The sequence below is a fragment of the Telmatherina bonti genome (assembly GCF_933228915.1).
Source record: "Telmatherina bonti genome assembly, chromosome: 20".
NCBI classification, from domain to species: Eukaryota; Metazoa; Chordata; class Actinopteri; order Atheriniformes; family Telmatherinidae; genus Telmatherina; species Telmatherina bonti.
In genome coordinates, this window is record NC_136618.1 from 20,891,151 (window position 1) to 20,914,172 (window position 23,022).

Below are 23,022 nucleotides of genomic sequence, written 5' to 3' on the forward strand. Positions count from 1 at the left end.
CCACAAAAAGAAAAGCAACTACAGGAAACAGTAAGGTTATGATGAGAAGCTAAAATGATTGGAGTATGTTCAGACAGTTTCCATCCACCACTGTGTTTTTCTCCTGTTTTGTTTTTTAAACAGCAAAAGGATGTGTCCTTCTTTGTAATAAACTTTTCAAACAATAACATCTCAGGTGGTTTCATTGAGACACTTCACGGCTTTCACATTTCCAAAACCTATTAAAGACCAATTTCACCCACAGCAATCTGTCTGGGTCCACTGGGTCCCTCTGTGGCGCATGGCGTGCAGTCCGAATTTTTGTAACAACACTTACTGAGTAATAGTGATCTAGTCGTCAAAGAATTTCCTTAAAAAAGGAGGGGGCTTATTCCTGCAAAGGTGTTCATAGTGTCGCCAAAGGTGGGAAAAAGGATTAGGCCTTTATGTCTGCATGTCCAAAAGTCTCAATGACTTCACACATGCAGAAACTATGTGTCCACCCTTAACCACAGCTTCAGGTTGGTGGTTTGAAGCTACAATTCCTTCAATTAATAACACATGCATAATCAAACTGCTGAAGAAAGTGTTGCATTGTGGGTAATGTTGTTCCAGGTTTAAATTAAGAGAAAAAAGCACATTAGTGAAAAAGAAATGTTTTATGTCTCCATCAAGTCTGGTAACTTTACAGGAAGCACTGGCTAAACTGGTGGAGCATCCTTTCTTCTGGACAGAAGCAAATCCAATGTTCCTGAATTTGCTGTGGTCGTCTTTAGCTGAACATCCACATCATTTTACGGCTTAATTTTTAGGTTGGGGCTGGAAAAAAAAAACCCACAGAAACTAAACAGATTGAAGCAAAACACAGAACCTGCTCTGACAACTACTTACACTTCACTTACGTAAAAGTTATTCTTCTGGGTCTTTTTCCGTTTGAATCCAAGAAATGTCCGTTTTTATTTGTTTTCATTTACAGGACTACTAAACAGGCTGTATAACAGCATCAGACCCAGCTACAGGCAACATCTAAACTCCTCACATGTTTATAAACCCTGTAGCATTAGTGTTACACAACCTAAATGTGTTTTTCTGCAGCAAGAAGAGGCACAAACTCTCCTGAAGATCTGTGCTGTAAATAAGGTGGAAAACTGAATGAGGTGTACCTCTCTGATCTCCTGCCCTGCTCCCTTGTAGGCCTGCAGCTCGTCCAGGATCCCCTTTGCATCTTTTAGCACTACGTCCACCTGCATCCACACCTCTCGCTCTGCTTCCGTGGGCTGTGCATCTGCATGGGACAACAGCAAGAAAGTCAGCAAGGCGTATCTGACCGGTATCTTGCCCATATTAATAGTATTTCAACATGAGACTAAAATACAGCTCCAGGAAATCCTTCAAATTCTCTGATATCATGAAAAGTTTAATAAACAACTTCCAATTATGGTAATGAAATGTCACTTAATCTCTTCTCCCAACTGCTTCTTATTAAGTTTGAACACCACCCACTTTTCACGCTGAGAGAAGATTCACTGAAGTAAGATAAGAAATGAAGATTTTTTTTACACCACTGTAGCTCTCGGGTGTAGAGGGGCGTTGATTTCAGAAACTTTACTCAGAGCTTAGGAGAATAGTGAAACGATGAAATTTTTTTTTTTTTTTAATACATAACATGAAGTAAGAACCTGTTAAGCGTGACAAATGCCTACTTCCCTGCTAATAAAACAGTTTATAGAAGCTGCTGTCTCTAATTTATATTGCGGTTATTAACACATCTGGGTGGGTATTCTGAAAACACAAAAGCTTCCCTCAGCAACAGCACATCAAGGCACCTACTGGATGTAAAAGCTTGATGTTCTTTTAATATAAAAACCACCTAGAAACAGTCTGAGCCATACCAGGAACTATTTTCTCCTAAGGTATCTGAGTGTCTGGGCTTGCCAAGTGTGAGAACAGTACAGTGCAGGTTCAAGCTGTGTTGTGGGGCCTAAGGCTACAAAGCAACTGAACTTCGATGCTTTTGTGTGTGTGTGTGTGTGTGTGTGTGTGTGTGTGTGTGTGGAGGGGGGTGTCTGTTACAGCTCTGGTCTGATTGTTATTCTGCACACACTACACTGTGGAAAATGCAGGCTGATGGAAAAGTCAGCAGCTTTGGCACTAGATTTTTTTTTTTTTGGGGGGGGGGGGGGGGGGGGGGCTGCTGTGAAAAAAAATAGGGTAAAGATAAATTAGGATAACAGGCATGAGAATTCAGAGTGATAATGTTATGGAAGGATATTCATGTGATTGATATCATGAGTGGAGGAAACTACTTGAAACTTACTTTCAAAGTCAAGGAAAAAATTGGGCTCCTGTTCTAGATCTGTGCATGTCAGAACTTTCAGTAGGTTCCCCATCGTATGATACCTGCAGAAAAAAAAAAAAAAGAGGGAGAAGTCAATAAAGGAGGAATAATGCAGCGGTAAAGAGCAGGTGTCAATACACTGCTGCATCTGAGGCACCTTCTTCTGCTCTGCTTCACTGCTCTGATGCATGTATGATTACAGCCATGTTCCCACTGCTTATGAGCACCAGCACTCCCAGTGGACCAACCTCTTACCGGCCAGATGTCAAAAAGTCCCAAAAATAAAAAACACAAGTTTGACTTCTCTGCTTTGCTAACCCTGTTCCCAGCATTCGGAAAGTCTTTACAGGCAGTTATATGCAAAGTCACTGTCCTCCACAGGAATCTCTCTACTGATCTGTGGTCGCTCATTAAATAGGTAGCTGGTAGCACCACAACATACAATTAAGCTTTTAGAAAGGAAATCATCTAGAAGTCTGTTCTGCAAAATATAGTTGTTTTATACTTTGACCAACAATTGTAGAGGTGCTTTAAACTCACCTGCTCATCCCTGCAGAATTTATGTAGTGCAAAACAGGTCATAATAGCATAAACATTGCATCAATATTTAACATACAGAAAACAATTCAAGTACTCAGTGAGCACAAGGTGCAACAACAGTGAATATTTTCAGAGGGAGAACAGTGGCAGACTGCAGCAACCCAGATGGCTGTAGTTTGCTGCACATTATTGTGGAAAAAGAAAAATATGCCCTTTGTTACAATAATACATTTTTTATTAAAAAAAAAAAAAGAAAAAAAAATCATTATATGAGGCCATATTATGTTTGATTTATATACCGCATGTTTCAGCTCATTTGTTCATTAATTTTCTCCAACACTTAGCCCAATTAGGGTTTGTGGAGTACAGGGTCTGTGTTCTGCACAGAGTCTCAGTGCCGGGTTCACCTGAGATGAGTGACAGGGGGAGAGCCAAAATGACTGAGTGTGGACCGGTGGTGACGTGGTCGATCATGTCAGTGCAGGTTATGCCGGGAGACAAGGAGGTGCTGCAACACAGTAAAGTACACACTCAGCAGTCAGCGGCAGGGGGTTAGATGGGGTGGGCTTTAAAATGCATGAGATGCTTGATGTAAGGGGGAGGGAGGGGGACTTATATGGGTTCTTGAAAACCTGACAGGGGGTCCCCCTTTTTCCCGCCTTTTCAATATAAGAAAATATTTCTGATGAGTGCACAATTTTCAGACAAGAGAGGCCTCTGTAATGACAAGCTGAAAATGTCCCCATATATTTCAAAGTTTAAATATATGTAATTTTACTTTTTTTCTTTTTTTTCTTTTTTTTTTTTTAACTTATTTGGTTTATTTACTATTTTTTCTGCTCTGTTGGCGAGTCATCAGAAGGACAGTTTTGAGTGGACACTTTCTTTTCTTGAAATTTTGTCACTCATCAAACCCACCGACCACCTGCACAGACCCACCTGCCTTGTCCAGCCTCGTCCCATTACCCTTCATTAATGTGACCTGAATGTCTGACTGTGCCAACGCTGGCACTTCGCTGGCTGTCAGAAAGCAGCACCTGATGCAGCCTCAGAAGGGCTGAGAACTGTCACTGGCATCGCCCTGCTGGATGATGTGGGCACTGCCCATCACCGCCAGACCTCCTCTGGTCCTCTGCTGCCACCTCTCAGCCGCTCGCTGACTGGAGTCGGCTGGCAGGAACAGCCTAACTGACAAGGATGCCAACAGCCTAGTAGAGAGCCCGGCACTGGTCCCTTGTGCCGTTTGAAATGAGGTCATTTTAAGGACAGGGATTTGTGTGGCTATGTTTCAAAGTCCAGAAGAGAATCCTCAAGTGCAGTGAGGGGGGGGGGGGGGGGGAAGCTGGTTATATTGGTACATTTTACAGTTTTTTTTTAAGTCTCACTCCACTCAAATTTACTCATGACTTGTTCAGACATTACAGAAACACTGACTTTGCAGCTTAAACAAACTTCTTATGATGACAGCTTTCTCTTCAAAGACACATTTTTCATAAGTAAGCCAAACTAAGTAACTGGTTGCTTAGTGATAGTGTAGCAAGTGAGGGGCAGTGGCAGCAGGAGATATATCAGATAGATATTGAGGAACTCTGTGGCTGGAGTAGTGCCCGGCAGTGCTGGCATGTCCTGGGCACCACGGCAAGCCCTACGACAGCCTTGTTGTTGTTTTGAACCCCCCCACTGAGCCATCGCGTGCTCGCTGTAAGGGAGGGAGTGTTGCTCCGAGGGCCAGGGACAGAATCTGACAAGCTGGAGCCCGCGCAGCCTTCTCATTGGCTGAGCCAATCTACCCAACAGCTCGCTGTATCCATGGAGTCAAAAAAAATTTGGAGCCATTGAAAAACATTGCAGCAGCCAATCAGGAGCGAGCACCGGGTAAGGAGCGAGTACAGTAGTAGTAGGAATTGAAAGCACATGAATACATTAATACAGATGAGGTAATGTGCCAAAAACAGCGGATTAGTAGGGGAGTAAAGTCAACTGCAGATGGTGGAGAAATATTTAATTCCACCAGTGAGGACTTAGAGATTTGTTGAGATTTGACTTTCTGTGCATCTCAACAAAATCACATTGTTATTACCACTTGTGTCATGAAAAAAAAAAAACTTCATAAATTTTATACTGATAAATAAGCTCATTGCTTAATTAAATAAAGATGAATATTAAAATACACCTGGTCACTAAGACAAAATAATAAAACATGGATTTTTTTTTAAAAAACAAAAAACCCCAAATCCCACATATTTTTAGATTGTTGGTGGTGCAGAGGTTCCAGTCTACATAGTGAGGACACCAAAACAGCACCACGCCTATGCAGCAGTCTGACCTCTGCATGGCACTGCCTTTTAACATCTCCAAGCTCTCCACTTCCCCTGTAAATAGCACACCAAAAAAAAAAAAAAAAAAAAAAAAAAAAAAAAAAAAACAAGAAATCAGGGCATAGTTGAAACTGGGCACTGCGGCAACAGAAACAGCTCGGGGGGCCTTGGGGATGGCTAATGTGAGGCTGGGATAGTGCTGACATTCCACTACTGGGCTGCAGCATGAGGATCCACGTGCCCTGCTGCTTTACTATGGAGGGAAAAACAACGCCCTCCCTTCCCCAGCCTCAGCGCAGAGCGTCACGTGGGCTCCATCGTGCTCAGGCTGAGAGCTTGCCTGAGGTGTGGAGGAAGGGGGGGGATGGGCCAAGGCAGCCGTCTGTGTGCGTGTGTGTTTTACTGTCTGAAAAAATGTGGGGTCCAACGAGGATATGCATTGCTCCTTTCTGCCTGAATAAAATATTTAGATTAAGGGTAGTGCAGGTAAGGATATGTGGTGAAGGTAGCCATGTGTGTGGAAGGGGAGGGATTTGGGGGGGCGTCACACTGCGGCAGAGGCGGGTAGAGCTAGGCAGCTTTAAATTTGACCTAGATTCCCCCAGTTGACACGCCACATTGCATTAGCCCACTCGGCCAGACCTGGACCCGCCGGAGCTCACTGATACTGTCCTGATTCGACAGGCAGATAAATGGGGGAGCACTTCCCAAATGGGGCTACGACACATCCCTTAGCATCTCCACCCCCACCCCATCTCAACTCCTCCACGCCCTCTACCGCCAATCCTACCCCGCTGACCAAAAATGGTTTAGAGGGCACATGGCAGGAGGCGCAAGGAAAAGGGGGAGGCAGCTATTTGCTTGTTTACAGGGGGTGAACTTGATTTCCTCATGGCCACGCCTCTGCCCCCTTGCACCCGAGTAAACATCAACTAATACCCCCCTCACCCAGATTCAAGCAAATCAAAACAAACCCTAGAGGAAGACTGAATCATGACAACTGACTGCAATACTTGAGGTGACATCTGGTATTGGCTGTCTCATCTTACTCCTGCAACTACACAGGGGGGCAGGGCTAAAAATACTCCCTCCACAAAAAAACAGCTCCTGCAAAACTTTCCATCAGCGGCTCCGTAATGAACCCAATTACCGTGGAAGTAAACGAGCACATGAAACTGATGGTTTGTCCATAAAGGCACATCAGAGAGGAGGATGAAAGTAGGAGTGCCTCATCCTCAGCTAAGCTCCTCTTTTTGGACAGCAGCTGATGAATGTTGGAAACCATGGCAACAGGCACATACACAAGTCTGTGAAAATGCTGGCTTCATTGAAATTGAGCTCTTTGAAAAGGCTCTTAGCGCTTCTCTTCAGTCACACCAATACAACACTTTATCCCATCAAAACATGCCGAGATGCTGACAGCTTGGATCGTTTAAAGCCACACTGATGAATTTAACAGAAAAAGGGGAAGAGAAGACTTCTGTCTCTACACTACATGGGTGTGGATGATCATTCAAGTTCAAACAGAAAATAATGAATGAAAGTATGATAAAATTTATGTCAAAAGGACTCAAGGAGCTGTAATAAGCAGTGTGTTTGCATTAACTTTCTTGCTAATTTGAACATTTTTACCCCGATGTCTGCTTCAGAGAGAAACCCTCTCCATCCTGCCCTTGAGAGTCCTCAGAGTCCTTCTTAGGATGCGTTAGGAAATCATTAAGGAGGGCACATTGACTCACTGTCACCGGTCTTAGCAGCGCCTCCCTCGAGGGCAGCCGCCTCCTGAATCCATTCACACAGATCTCCCATTCTTCTGCAGAAACAGCCCTGAGCCATCACTACTTGACTGACCTTCTGAGTGAATGTGACTCACCAGCATCAGCGCATCTTTAAATCTCACTTGTTCGTATTAGAAGTCATGAGTGTGAGGAGAATAGGAGGGTGTTTACGTTTGTAGTGGGAAGTCTAAATTAAGCCAGATTTATATTTAAGAAAGATTAAAATTAACCCCAAAAATCCCTCCGACCCCACCCAAACGGTGTTATGCTAACTGAATCTTGGGTGGGGCAGAGAGGAGGCTTTGGAGAGATGAGTGTCAGATTGAAGAGTACCAGTGTGTTTATTCAGTAGGAAATGAGCGCCATCTGGAGGATACAGACAGCAGTGCAGGGATGATGAAGACCACTCCCAACCGTTACTCATGCCAACTTAAAAGGATGTTTCACAATTTGCAAAATGGGAAACATTTATAAAGTAACTGCTACACCCAAATCTGCCACAAAATTAAATGTTGCAAACAAGTGTTTGAGATAAGAAGCGTGACTCTGCAGAAGTGTTGTCAGATCCAAGAGCACCATCCAGTGTTAATGTGCAGCTATTTCACAAGAGTGCCTCAAATTCAAGATTAGAATGACTTTGCTGCAAAATTTCACACCGTTAAAAACTGATCCGCCAGACTCTGCTTTTCTATGAAGTAAGTCTTCAGAGGAATGACCAGCAGTCTGAAAGCTCCTCACAAAAACCGGGACAGGAAGTTACATGGTGTCAAACCACTATTGGTATAAATAATAGATAAGCAAAGAGAAGCTAGAAGCTTTTAGCTGACATAACAAGACCTCTATACATATTCCATCCAGTCAGACATACCCTCTCATATTACAGATTCTGCGGGTGGGGTTTAGAAAGAGAGACCTAAGCATTTTCCATATGCTGAGTCAAGAGTGGAGCAACACTTGTGATCATTTTATCCTGTGTTAGAAGAATTACATCTGTGCTTAAATAAATTAGTTTCCTTCACAAATATAGTTTAATTTCTAAGCTTATAACCCTTTTTTCAAAAAATAAAGTGTATTTTGAGCAGAATCTATCATTACCTCAGATATAACACTACAAGACTTCACCAACTGGGGGCAGTATTGGCACAGATATGAGATTCAAGGAAAGCTTCACCTTAGGATAACGTAGAACACCTCCCCCTGGCTTAGCAAAACTAATCCACCCTGTATCTATTCACACAGGACTCAAGCTGCCACATTAACAAAGCTCCACACTCCATGTTTAATGCAACACATATACTGTTCCCATGCATCGCCACAGGTTTGTGTTCTGCACGCTGGCTACAATAGCATGCCATTCATTCAGGCATTTTTTAAGTGAATGGATTCAAGCATCACCATAGCGCTATGGCAGCATGGCATTAGCCTATAAACACACATGCTCACATCATGAGTCTCTCATGGGGAGACACTGACTTAGCCCTCCATACATGCACCACCTGAGGCTTTGCTGTCATAACGGTGCAGCATTCCAGCAGCACAGCTTAGCCAATCCACTGATAGCTGCATGTCATGGTAACAATCTCCGAGGAGACACAGAGGAAAATATAACAAGGATGGACAGACATGCAACCAGGGAGAAATGATCTTATGCTTAATAGGATGTGACGAAAAAAAGACAATCTAAAGGGAAACAAACCATGCAATAAAACTATGCAACACTAAAATATTGAGATTCAAAATGAAAAGGATGTATATTACAACCAGCTTTAGGATATAAAGAACAATTTAATATTTTAAAAACACTCCTAAATGAAACTGTACAGTAAATCTCTTGTCAGAACTGTCTTGTCGTGTGAGCAGTGACCCTGTGTCCTGTAGTTACATAACATAGTGGCCTTGAAAAGGAACAGGAAGCACCTCAGGAGCACCTATATTACTCAACTCTTTTTTATGGCCCACAATGCACTTCATTTCCTGAACTGGTGTTACACATAAACCCACAGCACAGCATAGCACTTTAAGACAATAATAAGCAGAGGTACCAAATCCGGCCTTACATAATGACACGTTGCTATCTGTGCACTCCAGTGCCAAACACTTCGAAAACTGAGGTTCTGATCACGTTCAAACCTGAAAATAAGGTTGTGGCCGATACAGCTTGTAATTTAACTCATCATAGGCCATTATGGGATTAATTATCTGTGCATGTGTTCTGTGCTTTCACCTGACAAAAAAGTCAGACTAAATTGCACAGCAAGGTGATCAAGACTCCCAACAGTAATAAACTGCCTGTGCCTTTGTTAAAAACAAGACAAGATGAGTTAATGTCCACAAACACTAATGTAGGTTTAATCATGACCAGCTAAAATGAACTCAAACATGCAACTTTTTTTTCCAACTGGCAGACTTGACAATACAAGGATCATTTTCCAAACAAAATTACACTGTTATGGACTGGCATCATTTTAAGGATGTATCCCGTCTCTCCGATAGTGGATAGATTCCAGCACTGCCTTAACGGACCATGTTTGGAACAAACAGGTAAAAACAATAAGTGGATGGGACAAAATGAGAGTGTAAAATGATTTGCAATATTCATTATAACACTAAATGAAATGTAATAAAAATGATTCAGACAGCAGTTACATTAAAGCTCTTCGCCCATCCATGGCGAGTCCACATCCACGTAGAAACCGCTACCTTTGTAAATGACTCGACTGCCTTTTGGAGAAATATTACAAAAATACTCACATTCATTCAGTCATGAACCAGTCACTGGTTTACACAGTGGGAAAAAAATAACATGCAAATAGGAATGACATTTTAAAATTCTGATTTTGAGGTCCATTTAAATTAAGACAGATCTTAGTTCCGTTTTTGGATGGATATAAATAGACATGTAAACAAATCGGAGCAGACATCGACGTGACCATCAGGAGCAGGGGAAAAACACTGCATGATTAAAATAGCCTCAAACTTTGCTTTGACGGATATATTACAGATATGCAAACAGTGAACAAAGTTTGTCCATAAATAATTAACATGTGCACACTGATATGAGTGTAATAATTTCCTCACACTGCCTTTGGGTCAAGTCTCAAAGGCAGTCTAGTCACCAGTCAACTAAAATTTCAAGAATTTTTCAAGAAGCTAACAGTCTTAATTTTGCATAAGAAAATTTTGTTAAGTGTCGGAGTCATAGAGAATCATGTTCTTGTACCGTTTGTCCAATAAATGAACTCCAGTCAATCCTCACCACTGTCTTCTCAGTGTCGTACTGGAATGAGCTACAGCCAGGTGACATTACAGGAGGCGGCTCTGGGGAGCTCACGGACAGGTAAGCTTATAACATAGTAGGGAAATTGGCAATGACTCAACATGTATCCAGTTTCAGTTTAAACTCTCTTTGCCATATGTCATGAGTGAAGGTGCTTATATGCGTCAGTCATGCTTTTCATTTAGATTGCATAACTATTTAAGTTGTGCTAAACTAACTTAAAAGGTACTGTGTGTAACTTATTTGGCATTTTATTAGCAAAAATCAAGTACTGCTTTCATAAAAACACATTTAAACTAAGTCTAATTAAAAAGCGTTCTGAAATTAAAGTGTTCTCGCAGCTTAGAATGGATTTTTCATAAACACATAGGTGGCGGGGCACTAAACTGAAGGCTGCCTTGTTGCACCGCCATCTTTGAATACTGTAGCCAAAAGGGGACAAACTTGTTAGCTTTGTAGCTGTGAATCCCTGTGCATTGTCAGGGGGAGGAGGAGAAACAAGCAAAGTCAACTGTGGATCATTCAACTTGCTGCTTTTTATTGAAATAGAAGATCATCCAAACTCTTTACCCCACAAGGAGGGACAAAAAAATAGTCAAGAAAAAAAATAAAAATAACCATGAGAAAACAAGAGCCTATGTTTGTGTAGCGTTTACCTTCATTGAGACTATTCATAAGGGAGAGGGACTTCAAAACTGACGTGGAGATTGCAGCTTTCTGCTGGACGGTTAATAGGGCTGTGATGATATGCTTTTGTCCCGATTCAATTCTGATTTTTTGGATGCCGATTCGATTAAAATTGCGCTTCTCACAATTCTTCAATATTGCTGATTTTTGTAGATTGAAAATAAAAAAATGTCTAGAAGATTTCTTTCACTCGTCATTTTACTTGATTTCAATGAGGAAAAAACAACCCAGTAGCCACATCAATCTGCTGCTATAATGCCCAAGAAGACAAGTAAAAAGATCAATAAATACAATAAAAATGACAAAAATGTTATAATGTATGATTTTTGTTTATTTGAAAAAAAAAAAAAGACTTTAAAAAAAAATAAATAAATAAATCGATTTCAAACTTGTTAAGCAAAAAGTCCAAATTTTCGATTCGATTTTCCCATCCCTAGTAGTTAACTCAATATAACAGTGAAGTGTATTATGGCGTTATGTAAGAAACAGGGCAGGTAGTTCAGAGACAACTTTTTATCCTGTGCGAGTCGGATAATTTACTGTTCCAAGCTACATAAATTAGCAAAAACCGCTAATCTGTTAGTTTTCAGTTACTGTTACTTGTAACACAAGTCATACCAGCAAGCAACTATGCATTTCTTTCAGTCGTACTTTCTGAGAACTTTTCAGTGGTTCATAATCTATTTGCTCATTTGTTAAGCAGGGTGGGAGTTGATTTCCTCCCTCCCATTGCAGTAGCTTGGTACTAAATACACGTTTTTAACATGTTTGTAACTTATCAGCATCAATAATAAAAACAGAATTATGCATTGTTCTGTACCTCATTACCTGAAGGGGCACTCCAACTTGTGCAAGCTGTTGGCATTTTCATTTTTGTGATTAACCACATTTTCAGTAGAGGCAGTTTGTTAATATGTCGAGGCACCAGAGAGCACTACTTACTTGTTTGCATTAATCTAGCGCACCGCTAGATGGGAGTAATTCTCGCACACGCTTTAAGTTACTTTGTGTCTGTAATATATAGTCCGCACACTGATAAAAGTGTGATCTGTGTGTGTGATGTGGTTTGAGTTTGATCTGTAACTTGAATGATTCATCGCAATAAATGACCAGTTTTGACCATTATTGGAGCCTACCTTCCCTATTATTACACACAGACCTTTCAGTTAGCAAGAGAGTTTTATCTGTTTCCCAGCAACAACACTGCTGTAGTTATGGTAACCTAGCCAAGCATTAGTCAAACAGTAAATGAATTCATATTTTTGTTTTTGTTTTGCAAGCAAATAAAGAAAATATGTTATTTTATTGATAATATATCTTTTAAGTTAATCAGCCAATTAATCTGTTATCTGAACTTTTTTCTGTTAAATATCAAAATCTCTATCGTATCAATGGGGCCCGATCAGATTCACATTAAAGTTAGAACAATTGCATAACTCACAGATAAGGTGCAGCTTGGAGTGAGGACTTACCAGCAGTGGAGCTGTAAAACTGGCGGTCAGGAGCAAGGAAGCCCAGCCTGGAAGGTGGCCTCGGGTCACAGTCCGCCAGAAGAATTTAGTCTGAAACAAAACCGAAAGTAAAACTTAAAAAAAATCACAATCAAGCCCATAATGATCAAGAGCACCACAAAGTTATACTTTAGGGGATTGAAAAGGCTAAGGCAAAACAGAAACAGCAGCGTTAATCCTTTCTTTTGCAAGATATCACTAAATTCATTCAGGATTATTACAACATTTTCAGCAACTGCTCATACAAGTTGTAAATAACATCTTAATGTGGGACAGCATGTGTGGAGCACACTTCACACAAACTGGTTACACCCAGTTTCAAAAGACTAGAGGTCATCTTGGTTCCCCTTTAAAGTCTCAGAAATCTATTTACAATCTCCTTAACAGCCAGAAAAACTGCAGCTACCGTGATAAGTATGAAAAGGCAATTGTTCCCTCTATCTGCCTTACACTATAGATGCACACCAGAAATGGCAGTAAGAAAAACAGCCTTGGACGAAAAAAACTCAACACTTCCTATTGAGTAACACTTCCTATGATTAATTTCCGTTTTACTACAAGGTTCCCTGCTTCCTCCTTCAAAGTTGCTGCAGCCCAGCTGTTTACATCTGTTCATTGAAAAGAAGAAAAAAAAAATCAATTATATCAATACCACATCACAATAGTTAAGATGTTTAAGACCTACTATCTATGTGTGACAAGACTGCCCTCAGTTTTTAGATTTAACAGTCTATGCAAACCACAGGCATGTTTCACAAGTTGTGCAGCCCTATTTAAGAGTACAAGCTCAGTAGACTGTGAGAGCACACGACAAAGGTGCTTCTCCCTTCACTAGCCTGCATACAAATGTGCAGCACCAGCAGCAGTGTTGGTCATGCATGATGTGATCAGACTTCAAACCCTGAAACTTCTAAACCACAAAACACAGTTAGAGCTCAGGCGGGTTGGTAGGGGAGGCAAATGTGGGGGAGTAAGACTGTGAAAAGAGCAGGAAACTAACAAATGCAAAAGGTTGACTAGATGCTGGAAAAAAGAAAAGAAAAAAAGAAAAAAACACAGATCCTTCCGAACTTGATAAATGAAGGCAATATCGCTTCTCTAACTTTTTTTTTTTTTTTTCTTATAAAACTGACCACAATTTGCCTGTAATTGAACAGAGCTGGCATGACACAGGTGATATCTGGAGCAGGGCAGCATGGGAGTCAGCTATGCATCATGCCTTCAGCTGAGGCTAACAGCATACGGCAAGTGTCTGACTAAGCACACAGGGTAACAGAGGTTAAGCCTACAGTATGTGGAGCATCATGTTAGTATTTCAGGCCACGATCAGGACAGCTTGCCAACAAGATTCTAAAGCTTTAACTTGATTTTTAGAGAAATAAGCTCAACAAAAACAGAATTATTAATGTCATGGACTTCAGAGTGTTCAAGCAATACAAAACCCATTTTACTCATAACAGGATGCACTTCAATGTGACGATTGTACTGCTAAAAACAGAGCAAGCGGCTGTTTGACATTCCCACTGGGACATCTAAAACTAAGCTGCTGCTTATTTGTCATTCATTTCATTGGCCATTTGCTTACTTAACTCTTTCTCAGCAGAATACTATTGGTCCCTTTGAAAATAATCACAAAAATAATAATAATAAATAAATAAAATAATCATAATAATAATAAAAATATTCAGATTATCAAGGGCAGCTATATACATGAGATGTCTCCCTTGACAGAGCAAATCTGTCTGGCAAAAATATGGCATGCAGATTGCTGTTCTGTATGCTGAGATGCTGGACAGGTTTAAAAAAAAAAAAAGAAAAAAAGAAAAGAATCCCAAAAGACATATTAAGTCTTTAAAAAGATATTTTTCCACAGATCAGATTGAAGCTAAACTTTGTCAGCTTCAGCCTCTAGTTTCTATATGATCACATCTGGTTCTGAAACAGCAAGATGAGGAACACAACCAAACTTAACTTGCTGAACTTAAACCTCCGCAATGGCACTTTACAAACCACTGAGTGACATCACACAGGCTACCTCCAATTCTTCTAAAAAGGTCATTGTAACTAATCAATTTTCTGATTCACACATAAGTCTTGCAGATATTTTGATTTGACTTTATAGTAATTGACATACATTTAAAAAAAAAAAAAAAGATTAGAAAATATTTCATACATCCAGAAAGATCAGTAACCTTTTGTTCTTCTTTTGGTGTCTTCTGGGCAAATACTGACATAAAGCTGACATACAGCACAAAACATTCACACGGCTTCAACATGCTGACTTCTGCAGGTGTATTGTTAAACACCCTGATCACCTATAGAGAAAACCAGAACACAGATGAGGGTAATGATTGCTGAGGGGTTTTTTTGTTGATGTTTTTTTGAAGATTGTTCGACCTGATATTGGTGAATGTATAATTTAAAAAAAAAAAAAAAGAAAGTAATCTAATCACATCTGTTACAAACCACCAGGTCAATCCCCCCTACATTTCCTGTGAAACTTGTTCAAAAGGTGGAATATTAAAGTCTGAAATAAAAGAGTAAGTAAAAAGGCTGGATGCCTTTGGTCTAATCCTCTGCTCCCAGAGCAGCTAATATTAGTCTTAATAATGTCATTTGAATTCAATTCAGATTCAATTAATCCAATATTGATTCATAAAACTCCCTATTTTTTAGGATGTTTTTGTTTTGTTTTGGGGTTTTTTTTCGAATACATTTCCTTTTTAGGTGACAGCAGTGACCCTACTCTCGCATGACTTACTGATGCTTGTGTCGCTTCTGTCTAAAAATCAGCTTCTCCCACAATTACTAGTACTTTTGAAATAGTACTAGTAATAACTGTTTCTGGACACCAGATGATTAAAAACCACTAAATGTAAGGCTAGAAAACTACCAGTGTCTTCCTTAATAAGGAGGATAAAGTGGTTTTGGGTGGATTAAGGCACGCATATATCTGAAATCAACATCTCTTGCAGAGGTACTGTCAAATTCAGATTGTGATGATATCTCTACCACAATCATTTCATTTTGAAGGTTTCAGGTATTTATATGAAAGACTGCTGTCATTCCCCTCAGTGCTGACGCAAAAAAAAAAAAAAAAAAAAACCACATGAGAACCATCAAAAGTGTGTTGACAGGGTGTAAAATTCTGCTTTGCTCATCCCTCCAAAACAATTAAATCCAGTTTATGACACAACAAGCAGCAGCGTTAACTACCGTCAGCACTCGCTGTTTGGCATTTCAGTGACCTCGGAGGGAAACTACAAGTCACGCGAGACGTTCTTTCCCAAACGAATGCATGAATTAAATCATTCCTATAAAAACCAAGCCAGATGGGTGACTCAGTGTAACTTTCTATTAACTAAATCATCACTTCCTTAAAAGCTTATTTATATCAAAGGTAAATTTAAAGAGTTCTCTGTTTCACCGAGGAAAAAAAGTCCACGACAGCAAAAATACTTCCAACTGAAAGTATGACTAATGAATCAATCCTCCGTAGGAGCAATGAACTGACGCACCATAAACACTTGTTTGGTTTTCATTTACTCCACCACATGAAGAGGTTAAAGCATGTGCACCAACATGTGTGGCCCTGCAGCACACTATAAACAGCAAAACGTGCTGAAACTGACTGTCGGGCCAACGCCATGAGGTCATCCATAAGATGTCTGTGCATGTGCTACCGTCATGCTTTTTTTTTTTTTTTGCAAAATATGCAAGCGATTCTGGTCCTAAAATGCTTTTAGGTGCTTACTGACTGCATGGACTTTGCATTGTTCCGATTCTAAAGGAACTGACCCTTTGTTTTTTTGTGTGTGCACAACAGGAAGTGTAGCCAATTAAAACCTCCATTTATAGTGTTTTCTAGTACTAAACGTACGCTGACTAGTCTGAACACACACGGAGATCATTCCATCATGTATACTTATGGTAATTTGCTAATAGCTTTTGGCTTCATTTATAAACTTCTGCTTTACTGATGTAAAAAAAAAATAAGATGGAAAATCGGAGCATGTGTAGCGCACACCAAGGCCCATTTGAGAGTACTTCTGCGTATACAAGCAGTTCAGCTTGTAAGCTGTAGTTTCTTCTGATTTCAGTTAAACAAACATGTTTATACATTTATTTTAAGAGTCTACTCTTAAACTAAAGCAATAATCCTTCCCCAACCCCCTCCTCATTTTAACATATTTAATGTTAATTAGTCTCAACAGGCTGAAAATGATCTTTAATAAGCCCTTACATTTAGTTTCTCCATAATCACATTTTGCCAGAACTGTAATGAAACATGTAAATTGCTTCTGACTAAAACTGACTAAACATTTAACCTTATGTTAGGAACTCTGTAACACAGACCTCATCAATCCGATCACACACACTCCACTAATGCAGAGATCTTGGGATAAAGCTTTGAAATGACAACCCTTCCAGCATGACCAGTGTAATGAGTCCAAGCAGTGTTTAATACTTAATGTTAATACTTGATTGGCCTGTTCAAGTATATAATCAGCTACCCAAATATATCAAACATCTCACTCATATATTTTCATTGTTTTAGTTCAAAGCAGTAAAATGTTGTATTGTGGAGCAATATGCAGTGATTTCATTAAACCCCCCCACAAACCCTTTTATCCTACACACAGACACACACAGTACATTAGCCATCTAAAGCTTAATGTACAAGTCAGACAAAAACAAGGAACCTCCTGCACCCACCATGAGAAACAGTGGTCACAATATTTAAACCTCTTTGCAGTACAATACTTTATTTGGAGTCTTGAATTATTTAAGATCACCAAAAAAATAATTACTCTGAAAAAGGTCCTTGTGATGTTGGCTAGTACACTGCTGAATAAAGCATCCATTAAAGCTTGGGTTGCCTTGACAACTTGTACTCTCCCTTTCCCTGCTTGCAAGTGAGAGCTGTGAGTGGAAGAGGGGTTTACACTCTGTCACTGCAGCCCACAGAACACAGTGAAGCCTCTGTGGAAAATCATTTCATTAAGAAAAACTCCCACAGATCAGTAACACGGGTTTGTAGATGCTTGGATTAAAATGACTCGTTACGGGTTTGATCTTCTGCGCTGGAATCAAAAACAGGAATCGCACTATGCCAGGCGATTATAGCCAGTCATGCAACCCAATCATGGCATGCAGTAATCATTAACATTACTGCAAATACTTCATCACTGTATTCGGTTTGTGCTTTTGCTTCAAAGGTAAAGCTTTAAAATCTTTGTCATTAATCTTGACTGAGGAATATTCATGGTTTTCCATGGAAAATAGCCTCTGCTAACCAGAACACTTTGCTTAGAAACTTGTTTCATAATCCAATTTCAATATGCAAATTAATATTTATATTGGGATTGCAACTAAGAATTAGTTCGCAGTATCTGATTTTATGATCAAATTAACCAGAGAACTGAATCAGAGACAAAAAATGGCTTCAAAAAATATTTTTAAAAATTGCAGCTAATCTTCAGATTTACAAAGAAAAATGCTGTAATTACCACTTAAGTCACTATAACTATAACTTTAAAAAAAACAACAGAAATATAAGGTAAACCCAAAGAACAGTGCCGATTTTATGACATTTAAAAGGAAGAATAGCCTGTACAATACATTAGGAGGATGCATGTTTGTAAAAAATCTTAACCGATATAAAAATAAAAAAATTTAAAAAAAAAACCCCAAGAATGAAAGAAATTGCACCTCGGATTTGAGATTACAGACAGAGTGTTTTAACACCGTGTGTGGGTGGAGGTTTGGTGCGGGGGCAACACAGCCACAGTCTGAATTTATACCATGCTGATATGCCATCTGCAGCAACAAGCCTGCTCTGTGTCTGCTGACATGTAGGTGGCAACATGAGGATGTCAGGCCCGCTTTAGCGTAGAAAAATAAAATCAGTCAACACTTGCTTTTTTTTTTTGTATTTAATATTTTTCATTTGTTGCAATGCAGCAGATAATTTAAATTCAACTGAATGTATAAAATGTTAGAAGAAGAAATCTCCCCTGTAGATTTTCCTGCATGGTAGCCAGAAGAGGTTTTCTGTACATGTGGGTGTGGGTTTTTGTTTTTTATGACCCCCTCTCTCTCTTTTGAGAAGGCCATGTTATTTATAGCTTCATTTTGGCAGAGTAAATGCAAAGTCCCTTCTGCTTTGTTTCCAAATTCACTCTGAAGATGCGGCAGCCAATGAGGAGCAAAAGCATCTTGCTGAAGGTCTTGAAATGGCCTGCCTGCAGAAGGAGGAGGAGAACAGACCACAGGGTCTTCTCATTATGACCACAGGGTTTCATATAAGCCAGCACCACAGGACGGATGTGAGAAGCTTGTGAGGAATGCTCGAGTCTACCAGCACAGCCAGAGCTGCAGGTCAGAAACTGGCTCACACTGAATCATACACATCAGAGGTATAAGTCAAGAATGTATTACTCATCTTGGACAAAGGCCCAAAACACATACCACCCCCATAGAAAGCTCCAAAAAACACCAGTTTGTATTAATTTGATTTATAGGAAATTCCACGGCAAGTCAACGCCGGTGTCAATCCCATGCTCACGGATGCTTTTTAATTCTGCTTTTCTTCAAGCCCTGTACTGTATCCCAGATGCTGATTTACTGATTAGCTGCCAAAACAGAGAGCACACACAAAGAGTGACTTAATTTTAACATTTTATTTAACTTTAATTTGTTCAAATAATGCATATTCAAAAATATCTGTAAAAATGGATTGATTTTCAGTCTATGGTACAGCAGAGATTTTCTCCAGTAAATTCTGAAAGATTGCACAAAACACTATTCTTTTAGCTTGACTACACCAACAAACTATCTTTTACTAACCTTAAGTAAACTTTCATCCTTATCACGGTTCTGGATAATCTCATCTCCTGGTTTATACAACCGTTCCCAGTGTAAAGCTATGCAGCAGCTTGAATTTTTCTTTAGAGAGTGAAGCTCAAACTACTTAGTCTTTGCTTTAATTGCTTATGTAACTTTCATAAAAAGGAAAAAATAACACCAACAACGATGTGCACATGTTAACAGGCTTACCAAACTGGACAACAGTTGGAAAGGGGGTCTTAGAAATGTCCCGCTTTCTAATAATTCAACCACATGCAGAAACAAGCAGGCAGAAAAACTGTGATAAGCACAAAGCGCTTTTCCCACTGACTAAAGTATGTCATCAATTTATCTCTGATCTGCTAATGGACAAGAGCAGACACGCAAACGCAATGGAAGGGCGAGAGTCTGTCAAATGGAAAAGGAATATATATATATATATATATATATATATATATATATATATATATATATATATATATATATATAAAAAATCTTTCCATAATCCTAAAACTGACTAGACAAGCCAAGAAACGCTGGAGCGGTGCATCGAGCATCTTTAAAAGCAAGCTGCATATGGAAAAAACATCCTTGATAGTGAATGAGTCTCCATCTCGGCTGGATTAAGCCATGTCATGATAATAGTGTTAGAGCAAAGTGCTGAACACGACAGATCAGATAGAGGGTGTTAATCCAAATAACTGCACAAACAGCATTATTAGAGAGAAATTGCTCAATACAGCTCTTTTCTGTACAGACTAAAGGAAGAAACATGCTCACAAAAAGAGTGGATGCGATGAGATAAACACCAACAAATCTGCATACATTCCCACATCTGAACGTTTAACTTGTGTCAGATGTGTGCATGAGAGCTGCAGGCTTAATCCTGTGGTTGTTCTATAAGGCTGCTCTTGGTGGCGTAATGGTGTAATACTGATGCTGCTTGTTACAGCGTCCACCTACTATAGATTACAAAAACAAAACCACTCACTACAGCATGAATAAGAAGCTTACGAAGATTAGATGCTAAACTAATTTCTCGTGTGGTTCACTGAACAGCCACACTCACTGACAATCTGAGAAGTATTTAAAGTGTTTCAGAAAACAACCTCAAGAAGTAAAAAAAAAAAAAAAAACACACCAACTCCCTGAAATCTTGCAATACTGCATTAAAAACAAAGGATATGAACAAGTTACGACAAGACATTTGATGTGTTATGTGTGTGTGTATCCACTCACCACTGGTAATGGGGTATATAATATAGTCTGTCAGCAGGACTTTCTAAAGTGTTTGCTTTAGAAAGCAAAGGCTTGGTATTTCCATAGCAAGATATCTGCAGTAACCCAACCTGAAACACAGCTTCAGGTTTACAGTACACACAGCAGTGTGTGCTGCAAAGGCAGACTCTGACCCTCTCTTTATAAGATAAGGATTAGGCATCTTTCAGAGCAGCAAATACTTTAAAATATTGTCGTGGGTATTTTTTGCAGGTTTGTGGTTTGAAAACTTCAGAGCAGCAGTGGACAGGAACGTCCTGGGGCAATAGTACTGGAAACACGATTAATAATTCAAATTAACTAACATTAACACTCACTCCAAGCCCAGATGCATCACACTAGATGTAGTGTCTAACAACCGCCTGCTCCAGAAAAAAAAAAGATGCTGAAGAAAGTATGTGGAAAATCTCCCCTCTTGGGATTTCTGAGGGTGGATGAGAACAGTGGGTCAGAAGAGAGATTTGTTTTGCCTTATGTGTTCTGTCTTTCAATGTATTCTACATGAAAACATCTAAAAAGGAGAACCTGTGAGCTTTTCCATTGACTACAAACTATTGTTTGGCACGATGGCGTCGCTGCACAGGATACAACAGATGTTTAGTTTCTAAGAGGAGGTCATGCCTAACTGCACATGCACGTCACCACTTGCTCTTGATTGGGATTTATGAGAACAGTCTGCCAAGTCAACAATATTTCTTAGTTCAAATTTGTTTCCTAATCTGAGAATAAAAACATACGTAGATTATACTTGGAAGCCACTAAATTCCCAAGATTTCACTTTTGTGTAGAAGCTTCAACTTTGCTTTTTTTTTTTTTTTTTTTTTTTTAAGACACTGCTGTTGCATCTAGTGCATGCAGCTTGAATCAAAACCAGGAAGAAGTTTTCCTGAAAAAACTCAGCCCAGTTATTATCATCTCCGTTCATGTTGGTATGACAGCATGCAACAAGTCTGTACCAGCCACGTACTGTCATGCTTCCAGCCAATCTTAAAAGTTAAACTAAGGAGAAACATAAGAGCAAAAATTTATCGCGAATATTCTGACATTTTCCAAAACATACAGTCAGCCGATGTAAAAATGAAAAGGAGGAAAACTCAAATGACCTTAGAGCGGTGGGTCTTTGATTAACCCAGTTTGGGCATTCCTTTTTTACCCTCCCACAAATATCTTAGATCTTGTCTGATGTACTACAGCTTTCTGTAAAGCAGGACTGCCTGTCACAAAACGATCTGGAGCCTTTCAGTAAGCTCTTAGAGCAAACATGTTGGCACTACTTTTTGCAGCCACAATTAAGATACATATTTATATCAACAAAACAAAGTGTTAAAATTCACAATAAACATTTAATTAATGGAAATATCTATTTGCTGGCTGGTCTAATTTTAACCAAGCTAGCTAGACACTAGTAGTTCCTTAAGACAAGTTTAATGTAGATGCTGCTCTTTCACAACATATGATGAGCAAATTTGGCAGTATGGAAGTTTCACTTCCACTTACAGCATCTTCTGCAGACTTGGTGCGAGGAAATAATGTAATTTTGTGCTTTGGTTCTGTGCTTAAACAGGCAATAGATGCAAATATGCATCTATTGCATCTATAGCAAATATCCTTTTTTTTTTTTTTTTTTTTAAATTCAATAAAAGCTTATATGCAGTACATTAAACCCAACAACCTTGAATTAAAAAAATAGTCCTTTTCCTATGTCATATGTGTAAATGAGGTTTTCTATACTGACATTTGTCAGCTGTATGCCTGAATTAAAGTAGTGCATACTTTGAAAACTGGTTAAATCCTTTCATAAATACTTCAAAATCAATATGAAAGACAAACCAGGTCCAAACAAACCGCAGCTGTCAGTGTGTGCATTTGCCTTAATGATGCATCATTTGCTGCCTGTAAGCGAGCAGACAACCCAAAGCCATAAGCTTAGTTTAAAACTGTGTACATAATGCAACTCTCCGGCATACATGAGGCCAAACACAGCTGATGGCCCGGCTGTACAAACACGTTTTCGGGGAAAGCATGTTAAATCCAATGCCTCTGGCAAAATAAAGGGAAAATTCCGGCTAGCAGTGTAGCTCCGAGTCTCCTTTGATAAAAACAACCACTGCTCTGAAAAGGGGAAGTTAACGGTCCATGTACAGGTTACATCGCGTTAATATTAACATTTTTCACCAGTTTAACGTCACAGTAAGTGAAAGATAAATGGGTGTTGTTTCACCTGAGCACGTATATGACTCATTAGTTTAACCAAGGAAGACCGAAATGTAACATTCAAAACCAGCTTCAGTGAATGGCAACCGGTGGATAGTAAAGACGGTTCGATGAGGAGCCGGAAAGAGGCGACAGAAAGTCATCAATTTAGCTTTCAGGTTGCTTTTTCTTTTTCTTTTACCTTGATGCTCGCTGAGAAACACGGGAGTCGATGTCTGGATACCACGCTGGAAGCAGCGGTATGAACTCAGAG

The 23,022-nt window shown here is 39.6% G+C and overlaps 1 protein-coding gene across 1 annotated transcript in view; it reads right to left on the minus strand.

Moving 5' to 3' along the window:
* Nucleotides 1–23,022, minus strand: part of fam49bb (family with sequence similarity 49 member Bb) — a 35,557-nt gene extending 12,535 nt beyond the window's left edge. The window contains exons 1-4 of the mRNA XM_079260181.1: nt 22,951–23,022; nt 12,390–12,479; nt 2,297–2,379; nt 1,143–1,264 (exon numbers count right to left, since the gene is read on the minus strand). Of these exons, the coding sequence (XP_079116307.1) occupies nt 1,143–1,264; nt 2,297–2,369 (195 nt within the window). The 5' untranslated portion in view covers nt 2,370–2,379; nt 12,390–12,479; nt 22,951–23,022. The remainder of the gene's footprint in view (nt 1–1,142; nt 1,265–2,296; nt 2,380–12,389; nt 12,480–22,950) is intronic.